Source organism: Dasypus novemcinctus, chromosome 7 (assembly GCF_030445035.2).
Source record: "Dasypus novemcinctus isolate mDasNov1 chromosome 7, mDasNov1.1.hap2, whole genome shotgun sequence".
Classification (NCBI taxonomy): Eukaryota; Metazoa; Chordata; class Mammalia; order Cingulata; family Dasypodidae; genus Dasypus; species Dasypus novemcinctus.
In genome coordinates this window covers 115,845,002-115,862,960 of record NC_080679.1, presented here as the reverse complement: position 1 = coordinate 115,862,960, position 17,959 = coordinate 115,845,002, and the positions used below count along the sequence as shown (strand labels likewise).

The 17,959-nt window shown below is 52.5% G+C and overlaps 2 protein-coding genes across 6 annotated transcripts in view; one reads left to right on the top strand and one right to left on the bottom strand.

The window, feature by feature from the left end:
• MGAT5 (alpha-1,6-mannosylglycoprotein 6-beta-N-acetylglucosaminyltransferase) overlaps window positions 1–11,630 on the top strand; it is a 377,154-nt gene extending 365,524 nt beyond the window's left edge. For all 5 annotated transcript variants that reach the window (XM_058301096.2, XM_058301094.2, XM_058301097.1 and 2 more), the window contains one exon: window positions 5,844–11,630. In XM_058301096.2, the coding sequence (XP_058157079.1) occupies window positions 5,844–6,042 (199 nt within the window). In that variant the 3' untranslated portion in view covers window positions 6,043–11,630. The remainder of the gene's footprint in view (window positions 1–5,843) is intronic.
• A 1,183-nt stretch (window positions 11,631–12,813) lies between these two features.
• Window positions 12,814–17,959, bottom strand: part of TMEM163 (transmembrane protein 163) — a 275,356-nt gene continuing 270,210 nt past the window's right edge. Inside the window, exons 7-8 of the mRNA XM_004480181.5 lie at window positions 15,420–15,561; window positions 12,814–13,847 (exon numbers count right to left, since the gene is read on the bottom strand). Of these exons, the coding sequence (XP_004480238.2) occupies window positions 13,787–13,847; window positions 15,420–15,561 (203 nt within the window). The 3' untranslated portion in view covers window positions 12,814–13,786. The remainder of the gene's footprint in view (window positions 13,848–15,419; window positions 15,562–17,959) is intronic.

Here is a 17,959-nt window from a genome sequence, read left to right as displayed (position 1 = left end):
ACCATGGCTGTGTGTGTTTTCTTACAAGAAGGCTGGAATGAATGCTAAGTTAGTGATAAAGCTGTTTGAAATGAATTCTATGAACACACGAGCCCTACTGAATAACTTACTCAGGCGTTTGTAAATCCTGATAATGGTGGAAAGCACAGCTCTCTGGTAGTCTCTTAAGCACGTCTCAATGTGGAAGTCATCCTGGCCAATTAGCCGTTGCCTACAAGCCAGTGCTGCTTTCTCTTCTCTGACTTGGGGCCTGGTTCTGAGTCAAGCTGGAGCACCTTTCAGCCTTGGATGTCCACATTTTTAAGAACCACCTGTGTCACCATATATTACGAATTGAGCACATCACATGAAATAAGACCTGTGTGGGCATCCTGCACAACCTCCTTGAGCCAGCGATTATCAGGCACCCAGTTCCTCAGCTCCTCTGTGCTTAGGGCAGAGCGAACCCCCGCCCACAAAGCTTGCATACTTTAGGGGTGACCTCTTCTCTATACAGAAACTCCACCCCGACAGGGCCAAGGGCGCCAGACAGTAGAGGGACCCTGGGAAGGGCCAGTGGGGGGGAACCTCGACTCACTGAATAGGAACCCCTGCTGATGTGGAAACTGGTCTTTAATTTTACCCCATTCTAAAACCTTGAAATATTGGCATTTGGGGGTTTCTCTTTGAAGAAGGAAAATTCTGAACTGTGAAGTCTGGACTCTGCGTGCTTTGACGCCTGAGAGGAGAGAGATCTGCCTGAGTCCAGTGGCCACGGGGGAGCTTTGGCAGGACTTGGCGGATCGGAGGTGGGATTGGCGGCCTCTCTTCTCAGCCCTAGTGCCTGGGTCTTCAGCCTGCCCCGGCCAGTCCCCAGACTGCCAGCCGGGACTGCTAGCGATGAAGTAGGAGGTCCCAGGACAAGGGCGGGGATCCATTTTTAAAAGAAAATAACTATAAAATGTGAACTGAGGGGTGAGCACCAAAAACCCCAAAGCCCATCCTCTAAGAAAAGCCATTTAGCTGGAAAGAAGTCAGGAGCAAGTCTCTGAGTGAGTGTGTGTTGAGTGTGTGCATGTAGATGGGTGAGTGTGAGAGAGCATGAAGGGATAAGAGTGCATGTGTGTGCGTGTGCGCATGAGTGTGTAAGGGTATGTGCACAGCCCTGAAAAGGCAGGGGATCCCATGGGGGTGGGAGGCGCCTGCACTGTACCCGTGGTTTGGCCTCAGCTCCCAGGTGGCTTTCCCGTGCACTGAGCTGAACACGGATGATGGGTAGTCTTCCCACCTGCCCAGTGCTGTGTAGCAGGTGCCTGCACTCTCACAAAGGGGAGAGCTTCCTGGGCCCTGGAAGGAGCTCCATATGTGCCCGCAGCTCCACACCTGTTGAACCTTGCGGAACTGCATCATGGTCTCACCTGTGATACCTGGAAGCATCCACCCCGAGCCACTTTCTGGTGCTCTTTGTCCTGTGTCCCTGAGCTGGCGCTATCTGCTGTGGCCTTGACTGAGATGCGCCAGTGAGCACCCAGTCAGGGAGGCTCTCTGGGGTTTGAGCACAGGCGGCCCCAGAGGAAGCAGCAGGGTTTTTAACTTTTTCATAGCACCTAGCAACCACACCCCATTGCCGCCAGGTCTAAGGCTAGTTGTAGAGAAGTCCACATTCGCTTTTAGCAGTGTGCCAGGCAGGTGGCGAGAGCTAGACATAGCAGCTGCTACAACAGGCCTAAATAAATAGATCACATCAGAATAAGCCTGTGTCCCAAGGACTCATTCCATATGTACACGTAGCAGTCACAGTTGTGCTCTGGACGTCCCTGTCACTCCAGGTTGGGTGGTAGAGGACAGACAGGGGTCCCCTGTGGATGGCCAGGTTATCCCAATCTCTGAATTTTAGGAAATCCACAAACCTGTACTTCCTGTCTTCTCCCTTCCTGGCCCTACCCTTTCCCAGCTGCACAGGGAGACCAGAGCTGTTGGGATATTTAGATAAGCTGCAGAACTCCCCTGGCGACTGCAGAAGCAGATGAGAGGGGGCACAGTGCTGCCCTCCAGCAGGTGCCCCCAGGCAGGTGGGCTAATTAGTCTGTGCAAGAGGATCTGGAGCTCTGGGGTGGGGGTGGGGGGGAACCCAGAAGCCACCTGTTATTAGTCAGCCAAAGGGGTGATGATGCAAAATGCCAGAAATACGCTGGCTTTTATAAAGGGTGTGTATTTGGGGTAGAAGTTTACATTTACCAGGCCATAAAGCGTAAGTTACTTCCCTCACCAAAGACTACTGCCACGTATTAGGGCACGACAGCTGCCAACGTCTGCCAAGGGTTCAGGCTTCCTGGGTTCTTCTCTTTCCAGGGTTTATTTCTCTCCAGTCTCAGCTGCTCTCCTCCTCTGTGTGTTTACTTCTTGGGCTCCAGTTCAAAAAATCCAACCTCCCTTCTCTGTAGTGCGATTTCTCTGAGTCCCCACCCACCAAGGGGGTGGGGATGCAACATCCTACTGACATGGCCCAATCAAAGCCTCAATCATTATTTAATCAAGTAAAAGTGAAACCTCTGTGTATTAGTCAGCCAAAGGGGTACTGATGCAAAATACCAGAAATGGGTTGGTTTTTATAAAGGGTATTTATTTGGGGTAGGAGCTTACAGATACCAGGGCATAAAGCAGAAGTTACTTCCCTCATCAAAGTCTATTTTCACGTGTTAGAGCAAGATGGCTGCTGACAGCTGCGAGTGTTCAGGCTTCCTGGGTTCCTCCCTTCCAGGGTCTTGCTTCTCTCTGGGTTCAAGGTTCCTTTCTTCCCAGGGCTTGCTTCTCTTTCCTCTGTGAGCTTACTTCCTGGGGCTCTAGCTTAAGGCTTCAGCATCAAACTCCACCATCAAAACTCCAAAATTAAAAACCCTCAGCTCTGTCCTTTGCCATGCCTTTTATCTGTCCCCACTCACCAAGGGGCGGGGACTCACCACCCTAATGACGTGGCCCAGTCAAAGCCCTAATCATAACTCAGTCATGCCCAGGTACAAACCAGATTACAAACATAATCCAGTATCTATTTTGGAATTCATAACCATATCAAACTGCTACACTCTGAATCTAATATAATTAATATTCCTGGAGGGACAGACCAGTTTACAAACATAATCCAGTATCTATTTTTGGAATTCATAAACGACATCAGGCTACTAGAGCACCTGAGCTCCCCAGGCTGTTCAGCCTTTCAGGTAAGAATTGGGCAGGACCCAGAACAACACTGGTGCAGAGAGGCAGGTGTTACCTGCAGGAAGGGAAGAGGGGATAGAGTAAGACCCCTTCCTCCCAAGCCAGAGTCCCAGCCTGAGAAGGTGAAGCCATGAGGGTCACCTGGCCACAGATACTCAGGAGAGAAGATGCAAGGAGCAGGAGCGCAGGGCTTGGGATCAGAGGGAGCTGGATCCAGACCCCTGCCCTGCACATGCTTCAGCGTGGCGGGGGGGGGATGGGGGGGGGGCTGCTGTTGGGTGAAAGCTGGCTGCAAAGAGCCAGTGAGTCAAAGGTGCAGCACCTTCCCCCAGGGGAAGTTCACCTGCTTTCTGGGAGGTGGGCACAAAGGCCACCTAATGGGAACTTTTTAAGCCATTATCCAAAAAAACTTTTTTAAAAATTTAATTTAATTTTCTCTATTTTATTTTTAAATGTTACATTCAAAAAATAGAAGAGGTCCCCATATACTCCCCACCCCTCTCACCCCACTCCTCCCACATCAGCAACCTCTTTCATCATTGTGGGACATTCATTGCATTTGGTGAATATATTTTGTTTTTTTGTGTTTTTGTTTTTTTAATTTTTAATTTTTTTCCTTATTTTCTTTTAAATGTTACATTCAAAAATATGAGGTCCCCATGTATCTGCCCACCCCACCCCTTCCACATCAACAACCTCTTCCAGCATCACAGCACATCCACTGCACCTGGTGAATACATTCTGGAGCACCGCTGCACCACATGGACAGTGGTCCATGTTGTAGTCCACACTCTCCCCCAGTCCACCCAGTGGGCCACGGCAGGACACACAACGTCCAGCATCCATCCCTGCAGCACCACCCAGAACAACTCCAAATCCTTAAAATGCCCCCACACCACATCTCTTCTTCTGTCTCCCTACTATCGGCAGCCACCATGGCCACCCTCTCCACATCACTACTACAATTTATTCCCTTACTAATCACAATAGTTCTCCTGCAGAACACCAGTAAGTCCACTCTAATCCATACTCTATCCCTCCATCTTGTGGACCTGGGATGACTATGTCCAGTCTCCCTCTACATCAAGAGGGGGTTTAGATTCCACATGGATGATGGATACAATTCTCCTGCTTGCAGCTGTAGGTACTCTTGGCTCCCTGGTGTGGTGGTTGACCCTCTTCACCTCCCTGTTAGCTGACCGGGGTAAGTCCAACAAACCAGAGGGTAGGAGCTGCAAGTCTGCTAAGGCCCATGGCCTGGCCATCACATGGACAGTCCAGAGATTCAGGTCTCCTGAGTATACACCAACCCAAACGTCAACCACAGGTCCGGTAAAAGTAATAGAAGAGGCATGTGTAGAAAGATCATATCTAGTCCACCTCCATCACACTCAGGAACACAAACTCCAAAATGGGCCAACTGACATGGCCCTGAACTCCAGAGCCATCTGCTATGATCATAGAACCTGCAACCCTCAGGAGAACCAGCACCTGGGTTTCCATCTATCTCGGCTGTCTCTGGTACCCTGCTGAGGCATGCATAAGCATCACCCCTCTAATCACCTCCCGACTCTTTTTTTGGAGACTCATAGCCATATAAACTCACTTGTCCTTTCCATTTCCCCCTTTTATCCAAAGTCAAAAAGCAGTTTTTAAAACCTGATAATACATGTAGGCTGAGATATTCTGCCAATCTGAGTTGACCCCTTTATTCAAGGTCTTTTTCTAGTTACATCATCAGCTGGTGCATGGCAGTAATCCCTTGGCACCAGGGAGGCTCATACCCAGGAGTCACGTCCCACACCGGGGGGAAGGCACCACATGGATAATGGTTTACATTGTAGTTTACACTGTCCAGTCCATCCAGTGGGCCATGGCAGGACATACAATGTCCAGCATCTGTCCCTGCAATACCACCCAGGACAATTCCAAGTCCTGAAAATGTCCCCACATCATATCTCTTCTTCCCTCTCCCTACCATCAGCAGCTACCGTAGCCACTTTCTCCACATCAATGCTATAATTTCTTCCATTACTAATCACAATAGTTCCATAGTAGAATATCAGTCAGTCCACTCTAATCCATACTCTATTCCGCCATCCTGTAGATCCAGAAAACACTTAAACATACTTGTAAAACATCTTTAGATAATGCATGTCTTTGCCCCTATCTCAATCCTCAGAAGTAACCATTGTTATCACTTTGATCACTAAAGTTTAGTGCATAGCTGTCTCGACTCTTTGTCATAGTGTCATCCTGTTCTGCACCTTGCCTTCCTCAAGGACATCTCTCCCTGCTGGTGCACACATTTCTACCTCATTCTTTTTGGACCAGCTACACAGAACTCCAAAAGCACAGGTGCCCCATGATTTATTTGGCCATTCCCCTCTTAGTATTTCTCACAGTTTTCCCCATTTTTTCCCATTGCCAACAGTGCTTCACTAAGCAGGCTTAAGCACATTTCCCTGCACACACATCCTTGCCCTCATCCGTCTGTCTCCAGGCTGGATTCCCAGAGGTAGAGAATGGCTGGGTCAGAGGTGGGTGCCATTTAACGTCTAAAAGCGGGGGAATAGAGCATGTTGCCTGCAGGTGAAGGCAGGTGCTTCCCCTTCACGTCTCACCCATGTGCCTTTTTCTCTCTCCAGGTATCAGGTGACCTGCCAAACCTCCGAGCTGGCTAAGGACATCCTGGTGCCCTCCTTTGACCCCAAAAACAAGCACTGTGTGTTCCAAGGTGACCTCCTGCTCTTCAGCTGTGCCGGTGCCCACCCCCGACACCAGAGGATCTGCCCCTGCCGGGACTTCACCAAGGGCCAGGCGGCTCTCTGTAAAGACTGCCTATAGCAGCTGCCCCGGCTGGCCCAGGCTAACATGGTGCAGGGGAGACAGTGGCTCCAGGGCAGTGGGGCAGAGACTGTTCTGGGACCCCCACCCTCACCTGAACTTTCTGGTCGGAAGGTTTCCGTGTGGGCTCACTCCTTCTGTCGTCAGAGCATCCCAGCAGAGCCTTCACCAAAACCAAGTGAGAATGGAAGTCAGGCTGGAGAGCCTGACTCCCTGCTCCCAACATCGTTTCTATTTTTCGAGGAGCATCTGTAGGGAGACCCTGTTGATACAGCCGCTCCAGGATCGAGAGTGTTTCAAGATTTAAACAAGACAAAACCAAGAGGAGGAATGGAGCTGATTGGAAAGAACTTTGCAGGGGAAAATTCCTAAACTCATTAACATATTTATTTGGGAGGGAGGGAGGGGGAACAAGGGGGGGAGAGGAGAGATTGAGCACAGTCTTGTTTCTTCTTTTATTTACCGCTGTCATCATCTACCTTCACTATAATATTCCTGTCTGAGAGAAGGGAGGGCCACTGAGGGGACCTCGTTCCTCAAAGTGAAATCTTGCTTTTAAAACAAACACTCCAGGGTGTTGTAGGTGCAACTGGGGGCTCGCCGAAGGCAGCTCAGGAGCAGACACTGGCTCAGCCTGGGGGGTGGGGGCTGCTCTTTTGTCCAGAGGGTCCAGCCAGGGCTGCTTTGCCCCTTCAGTGTTTCTCCCCTTGGCCATGATTTCATGTTCTTGAGAAAGGAAATGTGGGATCTAGGAATTTATATTTGCTGTCTAGCTTTATGATAAGTTCGCCCTCCCGCCAATGCTGTTGAAGGAAAGTAGAAATGAGGGCTTGGAAGAGCTACTCTTGAACTGGGAGGTCGTGTTCTTCAGCTTCTGAAGAGGGCTGTCTTGGAGCGGAGATTTGGACACGAGTGAAGTTGGTGCCTAAGAGCAGGTGGTTCCACCCAGCAGGGGCCCAGCAGCAGGTGGCCTGGTATGTTGCGCCCTCTAGCGTCGGAATCACCAGATTCCAGGGAACGGGTCTCAGCAGGCGATGTTCATTGGGGGAACAGGGCAGTTTCAGTGTCCTGGTGCTCACCAGTGTGTATGGCTTGCAAGGGGTGGAAGTCTAACCCCTGCTTTTACTTCCAGCACGAATATTCTGAGGGGATGAGCGGAAGCAGGGATGAGCCAAGGACAGGTTGGCCTTATTAGATGCCGGACCCCACCTTCCAAGCCCAGGAGCTCCTGTGCCCTGCCTCCCAGTGTTTCCCACGTCCCCAGCCTTAATGTATTGCTTCAGTCTACTCCGTGTGCAAATTTGTGAGTTTCCTGGGAAGGTCCTGGCATCTCCCTGCTGGTTAGTGTGCCCTCTTCTTCCCCTTGTGGAGTGTCCCTGTTGTGAGCCGTCAGTGTGATCAACCCCACTCCAGGCTGCTGGTTTGGGTGGCCCCACTGCTCAGGGCCATGCTTCCCACCCGGGCTCCCTCGGCCTCCTGCTGCTTCCCAGCACCTGGCCTGGTGTCGGGCAGCCAGGCAGAACCGCAGGGCCAGGCATCTTCCTGGGAGCATTCCATTTCTTTGTTGATTATGCCAACGCCTGGGTAGGCCTTTGGGCAGTGGACAGAAGGAAGAATTCTGCCTCACAGGGACCAGAGGTGCATAAAGCCTTTCTTGAAGTCTGGCAAGTTGGATTCTGCCTGCTAATCCATATTACCTGGCTACTCTCCTGCAAGGGGTGGGAATAATTCACACCAAATGCACAGCCAGCCCTTTTCTCTTAGGCACGCCAGTCCCTGGCTGGGGGCTCTGAATTGCATCACAGTCCTAAAGAGTGACAGGGTGGTGGGGAGGGGTTCCTAGGGTCTCCTCTCTCTCGAGCATTGTCTCAAGAACTGACTGAGGTAGCCTTTGTCTGGCCCAGCCACGAGAAGGGCAGAAGTCCTAGGGAAACCTTGGTTGTGTGTTTCTTGCTGTAGGAGGAGAAGCAGTTGGCTTCATTGCTGTTAGGAACAGCTCTTCCTGTGAAAGCACCTCTGGGTTGTGCCCTAACTTGTAGGAATTTGCATCCCAAGATCCCAGGCCTGTGGTTTCTGTGCCAGTACCACCCTCTGGTGGGCTCTTTCTGGAGCTTCAAGGCTGAGGCTGTAGTGCAGGATTCGACCAGCAGGGGGAGCCTGCAGGCCAACACCGATTTCCCGGGCAGCCAGATTAACCCATCTTTTTAGCCAAGAGCTGTTTAAACAAGCACAGGAACTTAGAAAGAAAGGAAGCTGGAAGGCAAACTTCCATGAAAAGCTGTGCCTCTCTTCTGTTTCAGAAACTGCAGGGACTGTTTGCTTGGCTGTCCCTGAGCTCAGGGACCACCAGTCCTACAGAGGACCTTCCCCCAGGCAGCAAGCAGTAAGCAGGAGCCCGGGCAGCTGGGGCTGCTGTTCTTGGGCAAACAAGCCCTCGCTCCAGTGACAGACAGCACTGGTTGAGCTGACAGCATCTGATGCAGGCCACCTCCCAGGCCTCCCCACACTGGGCTCAGATCTAATCAGTGACCTGGGAAATGGGCAGGTGTGTCCCGTCCCAGCCCCCCCCCCCCCCCCCCCAGTGTCTGGAAAAGAACATGGGAGACAAGGAGCCTCTGGTGATGCGGGCTGGAGCCTGCAGTGTATTGCCAGTGACTATCTCAAAGTGAAATATGGATTTTTCCATGCTTGTGATCCTAAGTTCTTAGAAAATCTTCAGGAAAAACAAGTATCTAATTTATTAAAAGAGAGAAAATTTTCCTTTGGAAGGTAGAGTAGGAAACACTTCTTTTAATGCCAGGAAACACCTCATTTATTTCATGTATGCAATGTGATTTGCACATGTACAAATGGAGATGCTTTTTTCATTTTTACTTAGGTTGGGTTTTTGTCACTATTTTAGCTTGTTTGTTTGTTTTCTTTTTGTATGTTGCGTGTTTGGAATTAGAGTCTTTCTTTGGTGATATTTATTGTTTCTCTAACGTGCCTTTTCACTTTTCATTGGGGTTGGTTTTCAGAATGGGGGTGCTGTTCATTGACTCCAGCAGTTGTGTGAGGCAGGGCATATCCTTGGGTCACTACATATGCCCAGGCAAGCTCCAGAAATGCCTTCCAAGCGCCAGTAGGCCATAGAGTACTAGCATATTCCCAGACAACCCCAGAGGAGGGGGAGGAGCCCTGAGAGCCCCAAGGAAAGGCATGGCTTCCTCCAGACAAGCCCAGGGCGCTCCTGGGCTGCTTGACCAGCTCTTTGGCTTTGTCCTAGGACTGCTGGTTGCAAATGCGCTGAGCACTTGCCAACGAGAGGGGGCCACACCGAAGGGGAGCAAGACCCCGCTGAGCTCTGTAGAAGCGTGAGCTTCAGCTGATTGGCATCACGAAAGGGAAAGAATATGCACCCCATTTTTGTTTCCTTAAGTGAATGCAAGGTTTAATGACCGTGAATACGCAATCTCTCCCCTTCGGGAGTAGATCCCAGTGAAGTGCACTGGTAGTGAAGGCGTAAATATCCCTGGAAGACTAAACTGTGTGTTGTCTAAGTGGGTGGGTGCTTAGGCCAGAACAAGGCAGACCACCCACTTCTCCAAGATGGTTTACCTAGATTGTGTATATAACTGGGAGGTTACTCCTTTCCCCCACTTCCAAATTTTCTTGATTTAAAAAAAAAAAGGCACTTTTGGTAACGACAGGCTCTGTTGTATGTGTTACAGTCCCAAGCCTGGATTGTTTTATTTATTTAAAGTATTTTAATTTTCATATTGGCTTCATTCTGATTCCATATATCTTCATGAGGCCGCAGAGCACCTTCATCTGATTAGATGGGGAGAAATAGATTCATAGTCATTGAGGAAGGTGGGGATCTTCTAAAGCCAAGGCTAAGTTCCTTTCATTCTTGTTGGCTTCAACAACAAAAAAAAGTGGAGAACCAAGTCTTTATAGCCAAGGGCCAAATTAGCTGTATAGTAAGATGAAGGGGGAAAAAAAGTTACCCTAGTTTTGTTAGCACTTAGGGTTTCTGTGAGGATTCCGTGTGTAGCACAGTGCCTGGCACATAGTAAGCCCTAGTAAACGTTAAATATTGTTATTACTAGCATTTCATAACACTTGGGAAATAAAGGTGTGAGCTCACTATCTGTTGATTCAAAAGTAATACCTACCTGAAAACACTGTTCCAAGGTGATTGAATGTTGTAGGAATTACCAGTTTAGTCTGTTCAAGTTCCGTGCCTGCCGTGCTGTTTGGAATGTTACTGTACCTGTAAATGCACAGTATGACTTGAAAATATGCCATACTCTAGCCCCAAATGAAACAAGACTGTGAGGACTTGTAACCTGGAGATGAAAAGGGGAAAGGTGACTGGGCCACACACCTAGACCTCCCCCTTCCTTACCTCTCCCTCCCCAATGCCTTCTGGACCATTCAAGGGTTTCCCTTTTGATTTAGCGGTTAAAATGGGCTCTCTGACAGACTGAACCCCTTAAACCACAATTAACTATATACCTCTGAAATGCACCAACAGAGGCTCTAGGGTGTTATTTAAGGGAGAAACAGTCGAACTTGCTCATTTCCCCAGCAGTCCCTCAGTCCCCTGCTGGCCAGGGTGGCTCCTCCAGTCTGCAGAGGGCAGACCCCAGGCTGTCAAGTTCTCACGGGTTTCCATCAAACCCAAGGTTAAGTGCGGATCCCGGCCCAGACCCCCTTTGCAGTGCAGCGTGGCTAGCCTCAGGACGGGAGCGCCGCCCCCACCCAGCAGCTCCAGAGGCTGCTTGTGGCTGAACCACGTGTTCCCCAAACACCCAAATTCAGCTCACTCTTTGTTCTGTTGGAGTTTTTATCTCCTGTCCTATCTTGGCACAACTCTGGATGATGGTTTTACTTGTGAAATAAGGGGCGTTTGCTGGAAATCTGTCTTTTTCAAATTCCTTTGGATTCTCTGCAGCTCACTCAACAGTTTTGTACTCCTGGGTGTCAGAAAGGAATTGACCTTCTTCAAAGCATCACTCCCTCCATCCCAGAATTTGTTGTGTCTTAAGGTTGCTCCACCCCACCCCCCACTCCACTGGTCAAGGGTGGCCAATGGCAACAGTTAGCCACGAGAGGAGCCGTGCGGCGAGCAGCACATGTCCGTGGGGGTGGGGGTAGGGGCAGGGGCAGGAGCAGCACATGTTCGCGGTGCTGGGGGTCTAGGCCTGTCTGCACCAGCAGGCCGGGACCCCAGTGCTGTCTAGCCCCTCCCCACGCCAAGCTGGAGCAAACTGGGGAAGCGTTTTGCTCATTGTCCTGTCGGAGTATCACTAGACGGCAGTGTAACAACTGATGCCAAAGGAGATGGTGCCCGCCCTCCCACAGCAGCTGCTGCCACAGCCTTGGCACCTGTGAGCTGACGGCAGTTCATCTCTGTGTCTTCAAACAGCTCCCGGGTACAGCCGTTTTCTCCCACTCACTTCTGGGGTTCAGTAGCGCAGGATTCTGCAAACAAGGTGTCGCTGTCCAAAAGTACTGTACTGGCATAGAGCACTGCTTTGTTTCCCACTGTTGTAGAGAAAACTAGGGAGAACTTTATTTTTCAATAAACTTTTCTTGTGTGACAGGGAGAAGTGTTTTTTTCCCAGGGGGTGGGTGAACGTGGGGCCCAGCTGCAGCCCCAGTGTTGGATTGCACTGCCCACATGCCACGTTCTGCAAACATGCTTTTGAAAAAGCTGGATGGGACAGTATGTTTAAGAGTGGCAAGGGGAAGGTGTCACACTTGAGCCTCTTAGTCCCGTACATCACAACCACCTGTGCTAATTTCAGAGCACACCTGCCCTGTGTTCATCAAGAAGGGAGCAGACTTAGAACGTGGACTGTTACCTAAAAAAAAAAATACGCTACATCAGATATTCAAAACTCCTTTAGGATAGGCTCGTGAAATAGCCCTCCAAAGTATGTAAGGGCCAGAGGTTGGCTAGGTTTTTCCTCCTCAAAAAGGAAATTTTGAATCAAGCATCAGGGATGCATGGGCGCCTGGTGATGCAGTGCCCTGGAAGCGCAGGAAGGTGGAGGGGGTGACCTCGCTGAGGGTGGTCCCAGGCGCCGCTGGACCCCTCGTGGGCCAGCCTCGGCAGCACGGCCTCCCGGAAGCGGTCAGGCCTGGCTGCTGCCCGGAACGGAGACACCGCTCAGTTCCCGTAGCATGTTTGGTGGCACCTAAGAACCAAAAAAGGCGCCAGGAAAAAAAGTGCTTTGGTGTGGGAAATGCTACATGATAGCTTCCTCTCCCTGAGCTTTCACATCCTCTCTTACACGCAACGAAAAATCCTGCAGAAAGGAGCTTCCTGAATCCTGTACTTCACGACTCCCCCCTCCCCCCTTTTTTAAGTCTCACAACATCAACATCCCACACAACACTCTCCAAGGTTTCCTTGGGGGAGGCGGGGCAGTAAAAGCATCAGGTTGAACCAGGGTTCCGGGACCTCACAGAGCGAACCACCTTCCCTTTCCTAGCTGGAAACAGGTGAGAGAAGGGGCCGGAAGGCAGGGACCAGGCCTGGGAGGGCAGCCGTCACCAGCCCACCAAGCGAAGGCACACTGCCCTCCGCTGCCAGGGTGGCTCCTTGCCCGGGGTGGGCCTGTCTCCTGAGGTCACAGCCAATTGCAGCAGCCCTCTGGGAGTCCCCACCCAAACCTCCCCCATCTGCGTCATCCTCACCAGGGGCTGCTAAGCACGGTGGGAAACCTGCCCGCGTGCTGGAACCACACAGTAGCAACTCAAAGATCACCTCCCGTACCCTACGAAAGAGGTCAAGGTCTTTATTGGTCTACACCGACGCCTGGAGACGCAGCAGTGCTGGAGGTACAGAGTGGTGCAGGGGGGACATTTTTATGGAATCTATATCTAAGGTTACATAAACTGAAAACTTGATTCTTAACAAGGATTCAGCCGACTCTGAGTGGAATGCACCTTTACCACGTAACACAGCATATAGATATATGCATATATGGACAGATTATATAATTATTTATTACAAATAAATTGTACTTTCACACCTCTCAGAACTGGGTCCTGGTTTCACATTTATGTTCCGTTTCTGAATGTACAAGGATGGGTCATGTGCTTAGTTCATCCATGCAAAGCTCATACATTAATCACTAAGTACTTTAAAAATAGAATGGTCTCCTTTTGAACCAATCTGTTTAGATTTAGGATTAGTAAAACAGTATGAAACTAATGAAATACATTGATAGAAATTAGGAAGTGACAGTGATGGTTCTCGGGGTGGACAGGTAGAGGACACAAGGATACGGTCGTCCCTTAGACTCTGCCAGGAGATGCGAGACGGCGGAACAAGGAGGCGGCTGGGGCCAGCCGAGGCCAAAGGACGTGGGCGGGTCCGGTGCTTTCCATTTCAGGCTTAGAGCACCACAGAAGAACTTTCTGACAAGCAGAGATCTTATCCTACCCATGAGAACAACTTTACTCCAGGAAGAGAACGTCCACTCCAGCTGGCGCCTGGGCCCTGAGTCTCCCTCCGGTGCCCGCCGTCCTGATGTTTGATGAGACAGGGGTGTGTGGGTTGGGGGGAGCAGAGCAAATGGACCTGCTCGGCAGACGTTCCCGTGACGACAAAGAAAACCTCCCAAAAAGAAATCAGATGTTCAGTTGAAGAGCGGCACCGTCCGCCTCTCCTCTTTCGAAAGCTCTCGTCTCCACAGTCTTCATGCTTCACGACAGGGAGCGGTCAGCTCGGCCCCCAGGGCCGCTGTCACTCGAACATCTCGTAGTGGCGCGTCTGCCTCACCCTCGGCACCATGTCGATGAGGAGTCTGCAGAGAGAAGGGACACGGTCACCTCAGCCCTAGACCACACCCCCCGCGGGGGAAAGCAGACAGGATGTTTGGGGGTTTTTTTAGCTGTAAGTCACAGACCATAACTTCACCATTTTGAGATGGACAGTTCTGTGGTTGGTGGTAGATTCGCAGGGTTGTGCAGCCATCACGAATTTCAGGTCATTTTCCTCCCCCCAACCAATAAAAAGAAACCCTGTATCCACACCAGCAGTCACTCCTCCCAGCCCCTGGCCGCCACTACATCTCCTCTCTGTCTCTATGGATTTGCCTATTTTTGGACATTTCATATCAATGGAATCATAATAGGTGGCCTTTTATCCTGGCTTCTTCCAGTCATCATGTGTTTTCACGGTTCATCCATGTTGTAGCATGCACCAGGACTCCATTCCTTTTCCAGTGTAGTGACACCACATTTTATTTATCCACTCCTTAACTGATGAACATCTGGGTTGTTTCTCCTTTTGGCTGCTATGAACATTCACCCATTTTCTCTTGAGTGTATACCTAGGAGTGGAATGTCTGGGTTCCATGGTAACTTGTGTTTAACTTTTTCAGGAACCACCACCCTCTTCCCAAGCGGCTGCACCATTTTACCTTCCGCCCAGCAGGGCAGCAGGCTTCCAGTTTCTCCACACCCCAGCCATCCCAAGACAGACACCTGATGCTGTTTGTCTTTTTGACTACACCCATCCTGGCCGGGAGACGGGAAGCTTTTTTAAATGGAAAACCGCAGTGCTTTTCCAAACTGGTTCTCTCAAAGGCAGGTTCAGGCTCGCATGTTGGCTCCAGAGCGCGTGGTGCCAGCGTGGCCACGTCCTCAGGGGGAGGGCTCAGCGTGGGCGAGGGCCCCACACCCAGGGCAGGGTGTTTTCTCAGCATGGACAAATGCGCCAGGAGTTTCTTCTCCGTGTGACCCACTGCGCTGACAAGTCTGGGGGGCTGGTGTCTGGCTGGGGGTGCTCTCACCCATTCCCTGGAGCGTCACCCGCGGGTGGCAGGTGGCTCTCTCCTTCACACGAGGAAGTGACACGGCCAGGCTTGCCCTAATGCAGGGGTTCTTAACCAGGGGTCCGCAGGCTTGGATTGAAATGCAAAAAAGCATGATACTTGTGGGGACGTGTTGGTGTGGGTGTGATGTATTTATTAAAAAATACACAGTAGAGTGTGGATTTGGTAAGGGGTCTGTGGTTTCACCTGACTGGCCAAGGGGTCCGTGGAACACAAAAGGTTAAGAACCCCTGCCCTAGTGCATCCCCAGGACCACCCTTAGAAAGGAGGAGCACAAATCTGCAGGTCCCGAAGGGCTCAAGGGACAGCCACTAAGTAAGTCCTTCCGTGGCTTCAGAGCCTTCGGCCTCTCGTCCAAGTCCCTGCCACAAGACGGGCCGACTCCCACAGGGGCCCTTCCGAGCGCCCGACCCCTCTCAGACTCAGCAGGGTCGCAGGCACAAGCTGCGACTTGCGGCTCCCGCGCGGTCATCTCCTGGCTGGGGTGGGCACGGGGCACCCCCGGCTGACCAGAAAGCGGAGAGGAAAGCAGGAACTCACTTGACCCCGTAGGCAAATATGGTGAGGCCGATGAGCACGCCGATGCTGCCGTCCAGGTACCAGACCGCCGCGTTGTGCTTAAACACCTCCGCGCTCAGCAGGATGGAGAAGCCCATCACGCCGCCCACAAGCGAGTTGAACCCTGCGAGAGAAGCGGGGAGAAATGAGGCTGCCTCCCAGAGCGGGGCCGCCTCTTGCCACCACCGAGGAAACGGCCCGAGTGCCGGGCAGGCCTCCTCGCTCCGGCAGCCACCGCCCCGGAGCCCGCAGGGCGCAGCGAGTCTCTGCTCAGACACCGGAGACCTCCCTGCAGAGGCCGCTCGTCCCTGCCTCCCTCTGTTTTCCTTCCAGGCACACGTGTGGCACAGTGTGTGTGTGGTCACTGTCGGCCTTCCTTGCACGGCCACTAGAATGGGAGCCCTCACGCGGGGCAGGGGCTTTGTTCCTGTTGAATCCGCACTGCCCGGGACAGGTCCAGCACCGAGTCGACGTGCAAGTACCTGCTGACCCAGGTCTGCTGAACGTCTGCTGGGCCGAGGACCGAGGGGGGGCGATACAGAAGTGACATCACTCTAACCTGTGCAGGCCTCTGAAGCCAGGCGACTCTCGCCCTCTTACTGCAGAGACAGCAGCTTTCACAGAGGGGTTAAATGGCTGGACGCAGCCGTGCAGATGGAGAGCGCGCGGCCTGGCCAGCCTCCTCCGTGCTCTCCGCCGAGGAACTTAATGATTTTCATGGTCTTTGACAAGAAGAGAAGTGCAAGGGCTAGAGTTGGCTACATGACTGGAGAAATGGCAATCGCAAAAGAAATGGAGCAGAAAGGTACGGATCACCGTCTGTTTTCACACGTGTCCCCACGACTGGGGACCACACTAACATCTTTGAGTGTTCAAAGGCCACATAGGAAAGGGGGGGGCTCAGGATGGCTCCGGGGTGTCCCTGTGGAGTGAGGCACAAGGCACCCCCTGAGAAGTGCCACGTCCATCCTGCCCCGTGGTCCCCGGTGGCCTGGCAGCTGGTCCACACTGAGCCAGAAACCTCCAAGCCAGGCTCAGGTGCGTTCCTGGAAACACCTGCACAACCGCACAGCCGCCTTTGCTGACTTCAGAGGGCCCTAAGCCCAGGCACAAGCAGGGAAGCTGAGATGGAGCAACCCGGGCTGGACATCCAGTTGATTCTAAATGAAAGGGGCGGGGGTGGAAGGGGTGTGGGGGGGCTGGAGGATTTGCCCAAAGCCCGGGTAAGAGATGAACTGGGGCTGACGAGGCCATCTCGGGGCCTGGCCTGTGACACCGCCATCACGCCCTCTTCTGTCCGCCCCCATCTCCAGCGTTCCCTCTCCGTTCTCCCGCTCCTCTGCTCATGCCTCGGCCTTGTACATCTTAGAGAAAACAGGTTCAGACAAGGACTGTCTCACCTTCCCGGCACCGAATCCACCACCCACGGTAACTGCGGCTCCCGCGCAGCCCCTTCTCCAGGCATTCCTGTTCCTTCACCGCTCACCCCTTGGACTCGGTGCACCCCAAGGGCTCTGTCCTTGCAGTTATTTCCTTCCCCCTCCTCCACGCCCCCCCCCACTGCCTCCACCCCAGCTCTGCCTTCACACCCCCTCCATTCTGTCACAGCCCTTCCTCCAAGGGCCCTCACCGGGGACATCAGCGATTCCACATTGCCTGAGACAAGGATTATTTCCCAGTCCAGGAACTTTCTTCTAGAGCCTCCCAGGATACTGCCACCTGCCGGGCTCCCAGCTGGAATCCCACAAGCCAACGTCTTCCACATTTCTGCCCTCTGTCCCTTCCTTGCCCTCCAGCTGCTGTCTCACTCATGCGAGAACTTGAGGCAAGGCCTGTTCAAAGCAGAAACCTCGATTCCTACCCCCCCCCCCCCGCCGGGGCTCACCCTCTGGCCACCTTCTCTGCAAACGGTGCCACCTTCGGCCCAGCTGCTGAGGCCACCCTGGTCTTCTCTCGCCCCCAAAATGTAATTGGGCCAGGCCCCAGCAGCTTACCCCTCCGCGCCCCTGCCCCCACCCCCCACCTAAGCTGCCGCCACCTCTCGCCCGTACCCCTGCACAGCCTCCTCACTGCCCCTCCTGCCCACCACCCCCTCCTGATCCCCCATCTACCCCTCCACCGACAGGCAGAGCCCCAGTGACCTTCCACGAGTATCACCTAAGAGCGGCCTAGAAAAGCTAGCCATGAGTAGTCTAAATACTCTGCCAACCCTCCACAGAGGAGACCCCATGTGACAGGCCTCCTGCCTCTCCTGGGTCATGTGACCCAGCCATGCTGCTGTCCTCACCAGCCAACCCCACCCTGGCCCCAGGGCCTTTGAACTTACCACCCCTCTGCCCCATCCGCTCTCCCGCTGCTGCTCCTCACAGCTTCCCATGGTGCTCCCCCAACCCTGCAATCTCTAAAGCCCCTAAAACAACACCTCTCTGAGCCACCCCCAGGCTCCCACCTCCCCGCCCTCCTTGCCTCCTTCCTCTCCATGGTTGCTCACTGCCTAATATATTTTCACCATGTTCCTTCTC